The 19,530-nt window shown below is 47.3% G+C and overlaps 2 protein-coding genes across 4 annotated transcripts in view; both read left to right on the forward strand.

Annotated features, from left to right (window-relative positions):
• Nucleotides 1-19,530, forward strand: part of lrfn5a (leucine rich repeat and fibronectin type III domain containing 5a) — a 173,067-nt gene that overhangs the window by 38,532 nt on the left and 115,005 nt on the right. The window lies entirely within an intron of this gene.
• LOC130931304 (uncharacterized) lies at nucleotides 4,651-8,921 on the forward strand. The gene is made up of 4 exons (XM_057859970.1): nucleotides 4,651-4,726; nucleotides 4,941-5,121; nucleotides 5,463-6,511; nucleotides 6,617-8,921. The coding sequence occupies exons 1-4, from the start codon at nucleotides 4,651-4,653 to the stop codon at nucleotides 8,899-8,901; spliced, it is 3,591 nt and encodes a 1,196-aa protein (XP_057715953.1). The 3' UTR covers nucleotides 8,902-8,921.

The raw sequence follows: 19,530 nt of genomic DNA on the forward strand, positions 1-19,530 counted from the left end.
GCAGAATGAGGGAGTCCCCAGAGGGAGGGCTCTCCAGCAAACCCTCCAAGGACTCCAAAAAGGGTGAGTACTCTGAACTGCTGTTTGGTGCGTAAGCACAAACAACGGTTAGGACCCGTCCCCCAATCCAAAGGCGGAGGGAGGCTACGTTCTTGTCTACTGGGGTAAACCCCAACGTATAGGCGCCGAACCAAGGGGCAATAAGTATGCCCACAGCTGCTTTGCAACTCTCACCGTGGACAACTCCAGAGTGGAAGAGGGTCCAACCCTTTTCGAGAGGATTGGTACCAGAACCCAAACTGTGTGTGGAGGTGAGTCTGACTATATCGAGTCGGAACTTCTCTGCCTCACACATCAGCTCGGGCACCTTCCCGCCAGAGAGGTGACATTCCATGTCCCAAGAGTTAGCTTCAGTAGCTGGGGGTCAGACTGCCAAGGCCGCCCAACTCCTTACACACTCGACCCCTCTGGCCACCACAGGTGGTGAGCCCATGGAAAGGCAACCCACGTTGCCTTCTTGTTCTGTGCCTGGCCAGGCCCCAAGGGTACATGCCAGTCCACCAGGCGCTCACCTTTGAGCCTTACCTTCAGGTCTGGCTCCAGAGGGGGGCCCCGGTAACCCGCGCTCCGGCAAAGGAAACTCCATTTGAACATTTGTGTTTTTCGTCAAAAGGGGTCTTTGAGTCATGCTTAATCTGGCCCCTCACTTAGGACCCATTTCCTGTGGGTGACCCTGCCAGGGGACATAAAGTCCCAGGCAACATAGCTTCTAGCATCATTGGGACAAACAAACCCCTCCACCACGATAAGGTGATGACTCACAAAGATTTATTTTTTATTTATTTATTTTTATGTTAAAAGCAGTTTAAACAATAGATGAATTGAGAAATTATGTCGATCTTAGTTGCGTCTTGCATCTAGTATCCATTGTCTATGCGTGAGCTTCACTTGTGATGTCACAGGGTAAGATGGTGTCTGTGAGAAAAATTGACAAAGAAAATATAGATATTTCAGCAAAGAGAAGAAGATATAGATATTTAAAGCAAATAAATATTTAAGAAAAATATTGGAAACCGAGCGTTGTATTGCAATATGTGAATTTTGTCACTTTATATCACAATTTACCAGTAATATTGCCCAGCTCCAACAGTGAGTTACTCTTTGCTCGACTCAACGCTCTATGTCCATCCTCTTTTTATTCAACTTGTAGAGTACGTATGTGTGTGGGGGCTGGTGTGCGTGTGCGTGTATTGTGGACAAGTGACTTGAAGTGACTCATATTTTAAAGTACAGCGTGTTGCAAAAACCCTTTAAAACACATTTTCATTTGTGATTGCACTTCGAACTGCAAAAGCGCATTATAACATTATTTTACTGATGACTGCATGTCAAACGAGCATACAAACAGCACATCCAAACGAATGGAAGTACATCCAAACAATTTACCCACCACCTCATGACTTACATAATTAACAACTTGTACTGGCATATCGCTGTGACATTTAGTTTCTCTCAAACGCTCAACCTTAATTCCTCCAATGTATTTGATTATTATTTACCTCATCACTTTATTAACTATAGGGTAGAAAAAAACCCTAAAAACCACTTTGATAACATTTTTAATGATGAAATTTTGAAGGTTGTTAGTCTTTAGTTTAAAAAAAAAAAACTTGTTTATCAACAGAAGTCTCTGAAGCTTCGAAAACAAATATACAATATTTTTAGCCTACGAGTTTCCACATTGTGGAGAGAACTGTGCCCTCATTCACGTGAAGTAGGTATTAAAGTATTGAATTGAAGAGCAAATGTATATGATTTTGCTAGATTACTGCCATTATTTACCATCATGCTGTTTTACTAAGTGGATATTTGACAAAAATAGAGAGAGAGAAATGGATAAAAAGAACAGAGATAAAGTGCGTAAGCAATGAACAGGTGTGTAAATTACAGGGTCATTACCGCCATAATTATGCTTTAATAACACAGTGGAAGTAATGGGAACGAAAACACTCATCCCTCTCCCTCTTGAGCTGCATGTTTTCACTTCCCGTCAGCTCTCTCTATTCATGATGTTGCGGCAATAAATCTGTGTGAAGTAGATTATTTACTGTGTACACTTATGAAATCTGAAGAAATTATCAATTTTCATTTTGATCATGAGTGAGGAAGTGTTCCTTTGTATCAAGGCATACATGACTGATGGCGAGTCATTGCTAGAGGAAAGTAGTTGTGACATGTGACATGCTTAGTGTGCAGTGGCGTGACAATGGTGGAACTGGAGCGCACACTTACCCAGGCGTACACACACAGGCACACGCACACCTCCGTGTACACACAAATACAGATATATGCTGAACAACCTGTCAGCATTGCATTAGGGGCTTTTAGCAGCTCTCAGCAAATCCCCATTTCTTGACGCTGAAAAGATACACAGTGAAGACACAACACAACACAATTGGGAATATTTTGTGATCCCACAAAATCTTTTATAAACCTTCTTTATAGAATATGGTACAGCACTTCTCGACAATCAATATTTTATCAGTATCTCATATGCAGTGTGTTATCTAGCAACTCATACAAGCCTAAAAAGTGGAAAGAATTCAAAAAATAGGGCTGCTGCCCGCGACCCGACCTCAGATAAGCGGGAGAAAATGGATGGATGGATATGTTATTATAATTATATAATAAAATAAATAAAATATATTTATATGCATACATCTGATGCTGATTCTCAAATCTGATTGCAAAAGTATCGATACTCAGTTTTTTTTATTTTTTTTGGGGGGGGGTTAGTTTTTTTTTTTTTTTGCAATATCACAGTTTACCAGAAATTTGATTTTGCACTACTAGAAGAGTATTTTTATGAGTATCTATATCGAGTCGAAAATTCTAATATCATGACAACAGTACGATATTAATCTTTGTCCTAAACTTGTACATATCAGTACAAAAACTACTATCTTAATAAACAGTGGATGACTTATTAACATTTGAACTCAAAACATGCTTGCTATGGAGCAATAGTTTCAAGCAATTATTTATTGTGCTACAATTTAACTGTGGAGGCATCACAAGCCCCATAAATATGCATGAAAAGGGTCACATTCTGATAGACAGATGGTGGGTGTACATCCTATATATCGCGAAGGTTACACATCATTATGCAAGGCTTGCAAAAGGATTAACAAATAATATGTAGGACAGTGATTCACATCTTTTATATAGCAAAGATGTGTATTTTACATTAAAAATTAAGCTAAAGTGGGGTGGTGTGGCTCAGTGGTAGAGTAGTTGTCCCCCCAACTCAGAGGTTGTGGGTTCAATTCTCCGCCCTGATGAACTCACCTAAGTGTCCTTGAGCAAGGCACCGAACCCCACGTTGCTCCTGGTGCTGCGTCACCAGTAGGTGGATGGCGAGATAGTGTAAAGCGCTTTGAGCGCCTTGAAAGGTGGAAAAGCGCTATATAAGTATAACACCATTTACCATCTAAAGGCATATTACTAAATATAAATCTCACAAAAGTGAATTACTACAATTACCTACTACAACTGGAGGACAAGTCCTGAATTGTTCTCTGTTATTATCCTTTCTAGGTGCATACAGTTGATCAAAGGTATTTTATTTATACAAAGTGGTTAATATACAGGCAAATTGAGAGAAATTGGAAATGGATGTCTGAAGATACTAATGGGTGGGAATCACAGCTTCAGAGAATGCAACTCTTCTCTTGTAAAAGCCTCTGGCGATGCAGGCTTAAAGACTGATCATATTCAAAATGAGTGATGCCAGATTAGAGGGATGATACTGAATGGTTTACATAAAATAAGCATTTTAAAGCGCATAAGCATTCACTGTAGAAAAAACACAGAGCTCCCGTTTTCCGTTACAAAGGTGGTGTGAGCTGCAATAGCATATCTGAATTATCTGTTCAAAGGAGACGCACACATTGTTGGGCCAAGGCAAACAGGCTATTGGCACTCGGGATTTCAGTTTCTTTTGTCACATGTGAATACAATTACTGGATTAAAATGGCCATGTTATTTTGCTGTGTGTACATGTGTGCTCGTGTTAGATTTTGTGTAAATATGATGCATTTACTGGCAGCTCAAAGTACCTGTTGAAGTTGCACACATTTCGTAACTCCTATAAGTTTTTGATACGTTATAGTTAACTGAAGTTGCTGATCCATACAACCAAAGATTTGTGGTACAGTGGTATAAAAGCCCAAATTGCCCTTCAGTGAAAGGCCTTCACTTCAGCCATGCTCCCTCCCTCCCTGACTCACTCACTCACTCACTCACTCACTCACTCACTCACTCACTCACTCACTCACTCACTCACTCACTCACTCACTCACTCACTCACTCACTCACTCACTCACTCACTCACTCACTCACTCACTCACTCACTCACGCGTGTAACATTGACCTGTGACAATAGACGGAAAGAGAAAAATTGACAAAGAAAATAAACCTCAAAAAAAGCTATAGGTATCCACGCAAAATATTGAAGCTTATATTGCTATATGTGTATTGTGTTGCTTCACATCACTACATACAGTATACCGATATACTGGTAATATTGCCAAGCTCTAGCCAGCAGGTTCTATGGCAGACCGTTCCAGAGGCAACGGTTGTACACCTGACATGACACCTCACCGTGTGTTTGTCCTGTCCTTGAGAATCACCATGACACCTCTGCCAGAGGTACAGGTTTCGGAAGGTAAAAGCAGTTCTATTTCATCCCTGCTAACCGCCAGAGGCGGTGCTGAAAGCACTGAATGATCCCTTCGCGCATGCGCAGTGCGAGTATTAATACCAAAAAAGTCACCTGTGACCCCAGGTTGACCTCCTGCCGGGGTATAAGTTCCGGCGTCAACCTCGTACCAGCCCCTTTTTTCTTCTCGCGTGGCAGTTGCTACTTGTGTCGCGTATAGCCTTGTTAGACTTTGAGTCGGAGCTGCGGGTTCGCCCTCCTAAGGCTGCGTCACTCTATTGGCAATCGGGAAGTCTTTGGCTTTCTTCTTGTTTCGTTTTCCGGACTTGGGACTACTGCCGACCCGCGCCGGTGACGGCTTCGTGCGCGACCCCTCTCCCGGCCGGCGGCGTCTGTGTTGGGTGAGTGATCGCGGCTGGCTCGCTGTTTGCGCGGCCGCCGGCTCCGTTCGCCCGTTTGATTGTCCCCGCCGGCGCGTTGCTCGACCGCCGCGTCGGCTTTCGTGCCGCCCTGTTTGGCCGCGCGCGGGCATTCGCCGTGTGGCGTCGCTTTTCCGCCGCTTGTGGGCGATCGGTCGCTGGCCTACCTGTGGTTTGCCTTTTTTGCTAGCTTACCTGTGGTTAGCCTTTTTCGCTAGCTTACCCGTGGTTAGCCTTTTTCGCTAGCTTACCCGTGGGTAGCCTTTTTCGCTAGCTTACCTGTGGTGAGCATTTTTGCTGGCTTGCCTGCGCTTGCCGTGTAGGTGCCGTTCGCGCCACCTTCCCTCGGCTCGCTGTTTTCACGGTCGCGTCGCTATGGAGGGCTCTCACTGCTGTGTGGCCTGCGGTTCCCTCCTTGGGCCGTCCGACACCCTGAACCGGTGTGCGGCTTGCCGTGGCCTATCTGACGACCCACGCGGGGGGTTTGCGGATGTTTGTTCGTCCCCCTCCCCCGTCGTGCTCGGGGGCCCGTCCGCATCTGAGACGCGGCCCCCTTCTGGGCTTAGGCGCTCGAAGCGTCGCGGTCCTTCGGCTCCTCCGTCCGGCCCCCGTCCGAAGAGATCGAAAGTTGACGAGCTGCTCGCCTCTGATGTCGAGCGGCTGCGCAGGGAGGTGGCTGAGTTGCGGTCTCTATTGGGTGACCGTCCCCCGGGTGACTCAGCGGCTGCTTTTGATCCGCGTTCGCCTGGCATGCCCGACCTTGACCTGGAGGCCGATGCCGTCTCGCTGGCGGCTTCGGCTTCCATGTTCCATGATGACGTGGGTGAGTCGGCGTTTGTGCCTTCGGAGCTCGGCTCCTCGTCCTCTGCGCTGGGCTCGTCAGCCGGCTCCCCTGACGCTTCCATACTGGCGGTGCTGCGCGGCGCGTTGGCGCGTCTACAGCTGGACTTGCCTCAACGGCCCGCTTCGGCGCCGGCGAGCGCATTTTTTCGGCACCAGCGGTCCGCCCCGAATTTTGCGGTCCCTGCTTCGGCCGACTTTGTTAGGGAGCTCCATGCGGGCTGGAGGGATCCGGCGGCTCTCTCTCGTCTTTCGGCCGGTGGTCGGGCTCTGGCGGCCATGCATGATCCGGCCGCTGTGGGCCTGGACCGCATGCCGGGTGTTGAGCCCGCCATTGCATCCCTCATCGTGTCCCCTGAGGAGTCTCTCCGCCCGGTTGTGCGGTGCCCTCAGCCACAGGGTCGGCTGACGGATGAACTCATTCTCCGGGCCTATGGTGCCGGTGCGCGTGCTGGGCGCATCGGTAATTCCATGGCTCACCTCTTGTTGGCCCTCTCGGGCATGTGGGCTTCTGCGACGCGGCGTTGCACGCGTTCGCCCTGGTGACGCGGGAGCTCGGGCGGACGATGTCCTATCTTGTGCAGGCTCGTCGTCAGGTGTGGCTTGCTCAGTCCCCCCTGACTGAGCCTGCCCGCAGGACGCTCCGTGACGTTCCGGTTGAACCCGGCCATCTTTTTGGCTCGGCGGCGGTGTCTGCCTTGGAGAGGACTATTTCGGCCCGTGCGACCAGGCAACAGCTGTCGGGCCTGCGTCGGGGCTCCGCTCCTGCAGGTGGGCTGGGGGCTCCCTCTGCTGGTTTTCGTCCTCGCCGTGCGGCGCACCTTTCCCCTGATGGGGGCTATGGTGCCCAGCCAGCCTCCCGGCATTCAGCCGATTCCTTTCGTGACCCCGCCCGCTTGCCTCCACGTCGGGCGCAGGCGGGGCCTCCCGCCCGCCAGCCCCCCAGGGCCCGTCGGGGCCGGAGGGGCAGGGACTGAGGCCGTTGGGCCGGCCGTCGGATTTTTTTCACACCAGCAGCTCAGGTACTGGGCTGCTCGAGTTTCGGACCCCTGGGTGATATCCACCTTGACCCATGGGTACGTGCTCCAGTTCCGACGCCGGCCCCCCGTGTCCCGCCGGGTCCGGGTGACTACTGTCTCGGACCCGGCGAGGGCTCTGGCTCTGAGCCGGGAGCTGTCTTCTCTCCTGGCCATGGGGGCCATCGAGCCTGTGGATCCCCGGGCTTGCCCCCGGGGTTTTTACTCAACTTATTTTCTGGTTCCGAAGAAGACCGGCGGTTTTCGGCCGGTTCTGGATTTGCGGGGCCTCAATCGGTACCTGAAGGTACTTCCGTTCCGCATGTTGACCGTCGCGGATGTATTGCGGGTGGTCGCCCGGGGGGAGTGGTTCACCTCCGTGGACCTGAAGGACGCCTACTTTCATGTGCCGGTCGCTCCTCGCCACAGGCGGTTTCTCCGCTTCGCCTACAGGGGTCGCCACTGGCAGTTCAGGGTGCTCCCCTTCGGGCTCTCCCTTTCCCCGAGGGTGTTCACCCGTGTTGTGCGGGCTGGTCTGGCTCCCCTCCAGTCGGTGGGCATGAAGATTCTGCCCTACCTCGACGACTGGCTGCTGTGTGCGCCGTCGCGCGCTCAGACGTACGGCGATACGGCAGTCCTTCTTGCCCACGTGGATCGCTTGGGCATCAGGGTGAATTTGGGGAAGTCGTGTCTGGTTCCTTCCCAGCAGGCGACCTTCCTCGGGGTGTCTCTGGACTCGGTGGCCATGTTGGCTCGACCGTCGTCCCGTCGGGTGGAGGCCGCTCTTCGCCTCCTCTCGCATTTTCCGGTGGGTCAGGTACGTCCGTATCTGACCTTTCTGCGTCTTTTGGGCGTGCTGACGTCCCTGACCGCGGTCGTGCCCCTTGGTCTTCTCTTCTTGCGCCCCCTGCAGCGTTGGCTGAATGGCTTTCGCCTGGACGCCAGGCGGCACCGACGACGGTTACTGAGAGTCTCCGGCCGGTGCGCGGTGGCCTTGGCGCCGTGGAGGAACGGGGCTTTCTTGTTGGAGGGCGTTCCATTGGGGGTTGCCCCAGTCCGTCGCGAGGTGGTCACTACGGACGCCAGTCGCTTGGGATGGGGTGCCGTCTGGCAGTGCAGGGCTGCTCGGGGCAGCTGGTCTCTGCGGGACCACGCTGTCCACATCAACGTCCTGGAGCTGCGTGCGGTTCACCTGGCTCTCCGGCACTTTTACCCTTTCCTACGGGGAAGGCACGTGCTGGTGCGTTCAGACAACGCTGCCGCCGTGTACCACATCAACCACCAGGGGGGCACGAGGTCCGCTCATCTCTTGGAGGCCTCCCGCCGTCTTCTTGTGTGGGCGGCCCCTCGTCTTGCGAGTCTGCGGGCCGCCTATCTTCCCGGCCAGTTGAACCGTCTGGCGGACTCCTTGTCCCGCCGTCGCCTCCCGGCGGGGGAGTGGCGCCTCCATCCCGAGGTGGTGCGCGCGATTTGGGGAGTTTTCGGCCAAGCCGAGGTGGACCTCTTCGCCTCCCGGGAGTCGGCCCATTGCCCTCTCTGGTTTTCCCTGGGGGAGCGCTCCAGCCCTCTCGGTCAGGACGCGCTGGCCCACCCCTGGCCGAGGGTCCTGCTCTACGCCTTCCCGCCGCTCCCTCTGATCTGGCTGACGCTTCGGAGGGTGTCTTTGGAGGGGCACTCATTGCTGCTGGTGGCCCCCTTCTGGCCGGCTCGCCTATGGTTTCCCCTGCTGCGCAGCCTGTGTGTCGGCGAGCCTTGGTGCCTCCCCGAGAGGCGGGATCTACTGTCCCAGTTGGGGGGCCAGTTATGGCATCCCGATCCTCGCCGTCTCCGCCTGCACGTCTGGCCGCTGAGGGGACCGACTCGCTGTTTGACGCCTGCTCGAGTTCAGTCAGGCGGACGCTTTTGAACGCCCGGGCGCCCTCCACCCGGCTGCAGTACGCTGGCCGGTGGAGGTTGTTCGTGAAGTGGTGCGGGGACCGTGGGGATGACCCGGTGAGTTGTTCTGTCCCCACTGTTCTGGACTTCTTACAGTCCCTCCTTGATATTGGTCGCTCTCCGTCCACCCTCAAGGTCTACGTCGCTGCCATCTCTGCTCATCGCGCCAAGGTCTCTGGTGGATCTGTGGGGAACCACGGCCTGGTCGCTACATTCCTCAAGGGGGCTCTGAGGCTCCACCCCCGCAGGTGTCCTCGCGCCCCGGTCTGGGATCTGCAGCTGGTGCTTGACAGCTTGTGCCGCCCCCCCTTCGAGCCTATGGATGCGGCCGGGCCTCAGTGGGTCGCCCGCAAGGCGGCGTTCCTGCTGGCCGTTGCCTCTGCTAAGCGGGTTGGCGAACTGCACGCACTCTCGGTTAGCCCGTCGTGCATGTTTTGGCACCCCGAGGGTTCAGGTGTCACACTGTGGCCTAACGTTGCGTTTATGCCCAAGGTGTTGGCTGGCTCCCGTTGCAATCGTCCCTTACGCCTTGCTCGTTACCGCCCCCCGCCCGGGGAGGGTGGGAGCAGACAGGAGCTGTTGTGCCCGGTGAGGGCCCTGAGGCTTTATGTGGACTCCACGGCAAGTTTTCGTAGGTCGTCCCAACTTTTTGTCTGCTACGGGGCACGTGGTCGGGGCTCTGCCCTCTCCAAGCAGCGCCTCTCTCATTGGGTCGTTGATACTATTTCTTACTCCTATCAGATGGCTTGTCGCCCCCTGCCGTCGGGTGTGCGCTGTCACTCTACCAGGGGCGTGGCCACATCCTGGGCTGCCCTGAAAGGGGTGCCTCTGGAGGACATCTGTGCCGCCGCCTCATGGTCGGCGCCTGGCACCTTCTTCAGGTTCTACTGTTTGGACGTCACCTCTCCCCACCCGCTGGGTGCGGTCTTCGGATCGGAGGGGACTTCCCTGTGAGGTTTGTGTCTGTTTCTTCGTGACCCCGCTGGTATTGGTCATTCAGTGCTTTCAGCACCGCCTCTGGCGGTTAGCAGGGATGAAATAGAACGAAAGTTACGTATGTAACTACGGTTCTATGAATCCCGAATGACCGCCAGAGCGTTCCGTCACTCAGAATCCTCGTGCCACACGCGAGAAGGTTCTGTAGGGGCTGGTACGAGGTTGACGCCGGAACTTATACCCCGGCAGGAGGTCAACCTGGGGTCACAGGTGACTTTTTTGGTATTAATACTCGCACTGCGCATGCGCGAAGGGATCATTCAGTGCTTTCAGCACCGCCTCTGGCGGTCATTCGGGATTCATAGAACCGTAGTTACATACGTAACTTTCGTTGTGAAGTATGAGGGGGGCCCCCGACCATTAAGCCACTTAAAAATAAGAACCTTAAAATCGTTTCCAAAACACATGGGAGCCAATGGAGCAATTTTCAAACCTGTGTTATGCGTTCCCGCCTTCTGTTTGTCATCAGGACATGTGCTGTTGAATTTTGTTAAAGTTGTAAACCTAAAATACTCTTTTGGGAAAGACCAGAAAGCAGGGCACAGCATCCTCTTGTTACTCTACAGCAGCGGTCTCAAACCGACTCCACAAAGGGCCGCAGTGGGTCCTGGTTTTTGTTCCAACAGATCCAGCACAAACAGTTCAACCAATGAGGTTTCTACTAACATAAGCAGCACCTGATTGCAATCAACTGATTACACTTGTAAGAAACCAGATTGGTGAAAAGGTATTTGTCTCGTTTGGTTGGAATGAAATCCAGTACCCCCTGCGGCCCTTTGAGGACCGGTTTGAGACCACTGCTCTACAGCATGTGTAGCATTTTCATGAGCACAGGCACATATCAGCTTCAGTTAATAAAATACAATAACAATACAGCTAAACGGGATAGGTTGAATAAAGAGATAACGCTATCCGTCTAAGTTTCAAGAAGAGGGGGACTCTTTAAAGGGATCCACGGATAGAAAGACGTGACATTCTGAAAAGATAAAGGTTATTAGTTTAGATAATTTGATATGAAAACCCCTCTTGGTGTTTTCGTTTTTATACAATTTGTAAAATTAGTTTAACTAGTAGGTTGCCATTGCTGTTGACGTCGCAGGGCGGTGATGTCACATGGTTACGCTGCCGGGCATGTCATCTGTTCAAACCTTTCAATTTAAACCAGAGAGGAACATTAATGGGCATTACAGCACTGTTGATATTTCACAAAAGGAGCAGCAAAAGCAAAATGAACAGGAAAAACGGGATGAGACAAGAGTATGACAAAAAACGGTGTTCTGCCAACATGTGCTACACCGGTGAAATGTCCTACAAGAAGCGAATTTGACACCCAAAGTACTACCTTGCTCTTTCAGCTTGTTTTGTTTAGATGCATACAGCCAGAACATACAAAAGATGCCTTACGAAAATACCTAAACGTAGTAATATAAAATAAGGGTGGTTTATATTTAAAACGACTAATGTGGTCAACAGATCAACAATCTGCTTTAAAGCTACCACAAGAAAACACATTGCTTAAACGTATGAGAGGGAAACACATGCAAAAAGTATTATGAGACAATGAAAAGGTAGTAAAAGACTCAATTAAAAAAATAGTAAGTACTCCCTGCTTTTAACCGATGTGCGCATGTGTTGGACGTCTCACCGTGTCGAAGGAATTGCAGAAGACCGATAGTGTTTGTCAAGTGAGTGACAAACTACGTCATCACCCTGAGTGTCCATTGCGCGCATAAAACATGGCGCCCTTCGTAGGTCAAAACATGTACTAAATATTATAGATTTTTAAATTAATGGCAATATGTTATGTGTTTCTAATAACATATTAGTAAAAGAGAACAATAGTGGCGTATTAGAGCCTACAAGTCTTTAAGTTCGAGGTTCCCTTTAATATAATTTCATTTAATATTTTAACCCTCTTTAAATGTATCTCAATAGTGGGGAAATCCAGTTTGAAAGAGTCTGCCTTTATTATGATAAAATACTGTCTGTAAAACTCATAGAAAAAAGCTCCACGTGCAATACGTGTCTAACATTTTTGTTCAGCTTCTGTTATTACCTGCCTTATTTGAGGCGGTGCAGATCATCTGCTTAGTGAAACTGCAAAATACATTCAGCTTGATATCACCAAAACGCAGCTGAATGGATTCAACGGTCTGGAACAAATACCAGCATTATGTTGAGTGGATTACCTTTACACATGTTCAGGCCACCTGTTTCATGAAATCTAAGTTGGTATCAATCTCAAAGTAAATATGAGGTAGCATCAAATACAAATAAGTAAAGTGATATTTTTTAGTGTTGAGTCAGTTGGGTGAAAGTGTCAAAGATAACACTGAACAGTCCTCTTTTTTATGCTGACTGGCATTTCTACGGATGTCTGTAACTTGTTAAGCAAACTGATTAGAAAATGTGATTTTGATTACTAGGTAACATTTAATAAGGCCTCAATAATTAAGCCAAAGTAAAATCAAGGCCTCATAAAATTGTTCATGACTTACCTGTATACAAAGGGTTTTCTTTGTACACAGGGCAAATACCTAAATGCATTTAACCAACAGATTATAGCATGTAATTTTAAAGTCGAACAAATCTTATAAAGATATTTCAAACATTTAAGTGAATATAAATCTTGAAAAATGTTTTCACTGGTGGTGGCTGTCAATGTCTGTACTCAAGCCTCAATCCATTCCTATTAAAGCTTGACAATCCTCCCAAGGCTGCGGTTATCCCTGTGGCTGGTGCACCTTTTCATACCACATTTTTCCTTTCCACTCATTCTGTCAAAATACTTGGATAAAGCACTCCGTGAACTACCAGCAGCTTTTTATCAAAGGTCTTTTGTGGCTCATCCTCCATGCGAAGGGTGTTTATGACATGTGTCAATGCAGAATGGTGATTGTGTAGTCTTCTGGCTCAGATGGAAAAACAGTGTCAAAGCCCACGATCATAATTAAACAAGTATAGTGAGTTCTGCTTTTTAGATACTTAATTTGGGGTTTTATTAAATATACAGTGGGGCAAATAAGTATTTCGTCAACCACTAATTGTGCAAGTTCTCCCACTTGAAAATATTAGAGAGGCTTGTAATTGTCAACATGGGTAAACCTCAACCATGAGAGAAAGAATGTGGAAAAAAAAAAAAACAACAACAGAAAATCGCATTGTTTGATTTTTAAAGAATTTATTTGCAAATCATGGTTGAAAATAAGTATTTGGTCAATACCACAAGTTCATCTCAATACTTTGTTACCCTTTGTTGGCAATAACGGAGGCCAAACATTTTCTATAACTCTTCACAAGCTTTTCACACACTATTGCTGGTATTTTGGCCCATTCCTCCATGCAAATCTCCTCTAGAGCAATGATGTTTTGGGGCTGTTGTCGGGCAACACAGACTTTCAACTCCCTCCACGGATTTTCTAAAGGGTTGAGATCTGGAGACTGGCAAGGCCACTCCAGGACCTTGAAATGCTTCTTAGCATGGGGATGGAAACATCATGCTACACAGTGGGTATGGTTTTCTTCGGATGCAATTCAGTATTCTTTCACCTGTGTTTCTACCAAAAAGTTCTATTTTGGTTTCATCTGACCATAACACATTCTCCCAGTCCTCTTCTGGATCATCCAAATGCTCTCTAGCGAACCGCAGACGGGCTGGGACGTGTACTGGCTTCAGCAGGGGGACACGTCTGGCAGTGCAGGATTTGAGTCCCTGGCGGTGCATTGTGTTACTGATAGGTGCCTTTATTACTGTGGTCCCAGCTCACTGTATGTCATTCACTAGGTCTCCCCGTGTGGTTCTGGGATTTTTGCTCCCCGTTCTTGTTATCATTTTGACGCCATTTGGGGTGAGATCTTGCATAGAGCCCCAGATCGAGGGAGATTATCAGTGGTCTTGTATGGCTTCCATTTTCTAATAATTGCTCCCACAGTTTATTTCTTTACACCAAGCATTTTACCTATTGCAGATTCAGTCTTCCCAGCCTGGTGCAGGTCCAGAATTTTGTCTCTGGTGTCATTCGACAGCTCTTTGGTCTTGGCCATATTGGAGTTTGGAGTGTGACTGACTGAGAGGTTGTGGACAGGTGTCTTTTATACTGATAATGAGTTAAAACAGGTGTCATTAATACAGGTAACGAGTGGAGCCTCGTTGGACCTCGTTAGAAGAAGTTAGACCTCTTTGACAGCCAGAAATCTTGCTTGTTTGTAGGTGACCAAATACTTATTTTCCACTCTAATTTGAAAATAAATTCTTTAAAAATTAAACAATGTGATTTTCTGTTTTTTTTCTACATTTCGTCTCTCATGGTTGAAGTTAACCCATGTTGACAATTACAGGCCTGTCTAATCTTTTCAAGTAAGAGAACTTGCACAATTGGTGGTTGACTAAATACTTATTTGCCCCACTGTATACTATTATCATCCCAAATTAAACGAAACAAAGGCAACAAAAATTTCAATCAATTTGTAGGTTCATCAATGGATGTGTTCTAGATGCAAATGTTAAAAATGACTGATAAAGCAATATACTCAACTCTGCCTTTCACATCTCATTTACTTTCATACATTTAATAGGAGATATACTGTAGCTCAGCAGCACAGGGATATCTTTCTCATCAGTACAATTTAACATGGCCTCGGGGGGCTGTGTTCAATAACTGGGCAAACCCACTTTACCTTTGAGCCATGCTGGGTGAGTTTAGAGGGTATCACAATTGACTTTTTTCCATCCACAGCTTGTAACTGTCATAAATGATAAATGAAGTTCATCTCCTCAGAGTGCCAAGTGCTTTACACTTGTGTTGCTTTGCTGTGAATGGTAGCAATACAAGTAAATTTTTAGCTTCAAGCTGGAAGTGTGCTGGATGAAATAAAAGGCGTTCCAACCCATCTTAATGTGCACATTGATGTGTTGATATGTTCATCAATCCATAATCTGCACCGCTTATCTTCATCGTGGGGATGCTGGAGCATATCGCAGCAATTGTCAGTAAAAAAAATTACTGGACAAACCATTGGTGAAGTCACCCATTGTGATAGCTGGCCTCCATTTGCTCCCCACTACTCACTAATCAGGGTGCCATGACAGCCTTAGTCTTTTTCATCCGCTTTGGCAAAGCCTGTGTATAGTGTAATTGGGCGAGTACATCACTCCTCTTAAAACTAGTCTGTTCAAGGTTTTTTAAAAAACAAACATCCTGAGTAGACAACTGGATGTCCACTGAATGTTATGCCTTAATGACTGTGGTACAAAGAAAAAAAAAAAAATAATAATACATAAATAAATAAAATTTACCCTTACCCAATTGTCATAAAGCGAGGGTGTCGCCGTTCAGTGTATATTTAGAGTTTGTACCAGGTTTATTATTGTTGTTTTTGTTTTTTTGTTTGCTTGTTTTTATAGTGAAATTTGGCAGTTTAAAAGATTGCTCTATTTTTTTTTTTTTTTTAATTCTCCAGTGTCAATCCCTGATGCTGGAGTGTTTTTAAACACTTCAAGGACTATATTTTCCCACACAGGAGTTTGCCCCTTGATTGCACCCGACTACGTGCATCCTGAGCTGGATGCCAGCAAATAGCAGGACACATAAAGACAAACAGTCAATCCCAATCACATTCAAATTGACATTCACACCTGCAAAGAATTTAGAGTGTTTGACCAAGCTATCATGAATATTTTTGGGATGTTGGAGGAAACAATAGCTGCAGAAAACCAGCGTCTAGTACTTTTATTGAAAAATTGAGGACAACATTGATAAACAGCAGAGATGTCCAAAGTCCGGCCCGGGGGCCAAATGCGGCCCGTGGTCAAATTTCATCCGGCCCGCAGCCTCTGTCATAAAATCCATAATGTCTGGCCCGCACATAGACTTAATAAATTGAGCAGCATATGAAGTAGCTTACATTAAATGCTGCTCCTCATTTACCTACTGGAGGAGCAGCAGCACTCTGATTGACATCACTGCGTGTGACACTTTACCCCCAATTTTCTAAAATGGTGCCAATAAACAAAAAAAGGAAAGTTGACTGTGAGGGCCGACACTTCAAGGGTAGGTGGAAATTGGACTATTTCTTCACTGAAATACGCATGTTTGCCTTATTTGCAAGGAGACAGTGGCTGTTTTTAAAGTCAGTTTTTCAATGTCTAGCGACATTACCGAACGAGACACGCTGACATGTACGACAAGATTGCAGGGAAGGAACGCTACGAGAAATTGAAGCAACTTGAAGCTAGTTTCTTTAACAAAAAAAAGTTAAGTGAATATTCAACTGCATGTTTCAAATGAACCGAAACACATGGTTAAGACTGTTGAAATTATAATAAAAAAGCAAATGTGAAACAGAATGGCTTGCTAAAATTTGTTTAAATACATTGGTGTTTTACGTAAAGAACCTCAGCCAAGGTCGGCCCCCCACATTTTTACCACACCAAATCTGGCCCCCTTTGCAAAAAGTTTGGACACCCCTGATATACAGTGATCCCTCGCTATATCTCGCTTCAAACCGCCCTCAGTCCATCGCAGGTTTTTTTCAATTCAACAAAAATGTACAATATTTTATTTTAAAATGTTAAGATATACATGTACAATCATTGTTTTCTTTTACATATACCTCAAATCATAATCATCACACTTACAGTGTTTAAAAACTTTTATTTAGATACGCATATACATATTTTTTTTCTTTTAACTAGTGTAAACATATATATGAGTTTGCCACGATGAGATTAGGTTTTTCCAGTTTCTTTTGTCAAGCAAATTTAAACAGGCAAACCTATGAGGATTCTCCAATTCACCATTGTGCCTCTCCAGTGTTGTCGGTAACATGTTACTGCCATCCATCCATCCATCCATCCATCCATCCATCCATCCATCCATCCATCCATCCATCCATCCATCCATCCATCCATCCATCCATCCATCCATCCATCCATCCATCCATCCATCCATCCATCCATCCATCCATCCATCCATCCATCCATCCATCCATCCATCCATCCATCCATCCATCCATCCATCCATCTTCCACTTACTCTGGGGTGGGGTTGCGGGGCAGCAGCTTTAACAGGGAAGCCCAGGCTTCCCTCTCCCCCCCAAGCCACTTCAACCAGTTCCTCTGGCAGGATACCGAGGTGGTCCCAAGCCAGCCGAGAGACATAGTCTCTCCAGCGTGTCCTGGGTCGTCCCCAGGGCCTCCCGTCTGTGGGACATGCCCGGAACACCTCTCCGGGGAGGCATCCAGGAGGCATCTGAACTATATGCCAGAGGCACCTCAGCTGGCTCCTCTCAACATGGAGCAGGAACGGCTCGACGCCGAGTCGCTCCCGGGTGACCGAGCTTCTCACCCCATCACTAAGGGAGAGCCCGGACACCCTGCGGAGGAAACTCATTTCGGCCGTTTATATCCGGGATCTTGTTCCTGCGGTCACGACCCACAGCTCGTGACTATAGGTGAGGGTAGGAACGTATATCGACTGGTAAATCGAGAGCTTCACCTTTTGGCTCAGCTTCTGCTTCACCACTATGGACCGGTGCAGAATCCACATTACTGCAGACGCTGCACCGATCCGCCTGTCAATCTCCCGCTCCCTCCTACCCTCACTCGTGAACAAGACCCCAAGAAACTTGAACTACTCCACTTGGGGAAGTATCTCATCCCCGACCCGGAGAGGGCACTCCACACTTTTTCGACTGAGGACCATGGTCTCGGATTTGGAGTGCTGACCTTTATCCCAACCGCTCCACACTCGGCTGCGAACCACTCCAGTGAGAGTTGGAGGTCACGACTTCATGAAGCCAACAGCACCACATCATCTGCAAAAAGCAGAAATGCAATGCTGAAGTCACCAAACCGGACCCCCTCAACGATGAGCAATCTAATGCAATCATTTTTCCAAACCAGTAATTTGATTAAAGTTAGTTTCCATGGTGTCTGTGCGTTTTGTTTTTGCCTCATATATACGTAGAATGAAGAATATTGTAATCATGTTCGAAGACCATTTTGAATAGAAAATGTTAGAAAGGTTCCCAAATGTTCGTTTCCAAGGTAATCACTAATAGTTACTTCCTGTTTTGGTCTCGAGTCACATGTGCTAAGTGTTTTGGGACTGATAAAAGCGTGATGAACGCAGGTGCCCATTCGAGCCGAGTCTAGCCATCTGTTGAGATGGGCGAGGGAATGTTCATCTGTGTGCGTCCATGAAAAAACATAAGTGTTTTTCCTTCAGAAAAGGAGGGTTCCAGCAATAGGTTGAAGCTGCTACATGAGTGGCTGTTTCATAGCTTTGCCGTTGCAACGGCGGGTAGTCATCGCTCCAAGTCGTCAAGCATTGTTTTCGTCATATTTATGTTGCACATTTAAGCAGTGAGTTGACGTGTTCGTTTAGCATCTTTGGGATGTGTTGTAAGTCCGATTGAGTGTAAAGTGCTTGGTTGTCGCCATGTTTTGTGGCCAAATTGGCCGCGTGTTTGTACGGCGTACTTCCGGGATGAGCACGTGTATTTGCGCCTGCCCCCACCTTTGTGTTCATTGCACTGTTTATTGCAAAATTCATTTGTGTGTTGTTGATTATTGTGCAGTCAGTTTGTATTGTTTTACATTGGCACTGATTGGCTGTTAACACTTACCCTTAAACCCTAACCCGAGTTTCAGAATTTTTGACATTGGACTTAACCTTCGAGTTAGCATGGGTTTATTTAGTCGGTGGAGTTAATTTAAACAAATTCCATACAGTTTGTCAGTTATTTTTTGTTTCTGAGGTCCAAGGTGGATAAGCTAGCGGGAGTCAATGGTGGTTGAAATCAACTCCATCAACTAATTAAACCCCCGCTTACTCGAAGATTAAGCCTTATGTGAAAAATTCTGATCTACCGCTCTAAATTCAATTATCGGAAAGTCAATTACATGAGATGACATTTTTCTGTTGACATTCTTATGTTGAGGCAGCAAAGGGACAAAAATTAGTGAAAAGTAACCGATAAATTACTTTTAAAGTACCTTAGTTACTTTAAATATAAAGTCATCAGTAAACTAACTAGATTTCTTTTTTTATTTTTTAGGCATAATCAGTTATCAATAGTTAAATTGCTTTTTCAAGTAATCTGTGACAACACTGTGCCTCTCATCATGTATCACATTATTGTACAAGTATTGTGAGCTTCAGCGTCCCATTACAGTAGACTGGCCTGAGATAAATGCTGACGTTCACGAGTTTTGCTGCAGACAGATAAAACTGCAGCTTATTGTCAGGGTGATGCAAGTGCTCAGGTTCCCTTGAGCAAGGCATCAAAGCTTCTTGTTTTTCCACAGTTTTGCATAATTTTCTTTCATTGTCCACTGGGACACTTTCATCTCGAGCTGACAATCAGATGATCCATTTGCTATGCGTACAAACCAACAGAGAAACAATAATCCCTCTTTTGTATAGCAACTTGGATGCCAGATGTACTGAGGGATGATGGAATCAAACAGTTGGGTAGGAGGGAACTGGCTTCAAAGATAGTGGGTAGTGGACAGGTGTATGAAAATAAAAAATAATGATAGCTGTAGGAATGGAAAATGGACCTTCAATACCTTCGTTTACAACTGAGATTAAATTGATTTC

The sequence above is a fragment of the Corythoichthys intestinalis genome, chromosome 15 (assembly GCF_030265065.1).
Source record: "Corythoichthys intestinalis isolate RoL2023-P3 chromosome 15, ASM3026506v1, whole genome shotgun sequence".
Lineage (NCBI taxonomy): Eukaryota > Metazoa > Chordata > Actinopteri > Syngnathiformes > Syngnathidae > Corythoichthys > Corythoichthys intestinalis.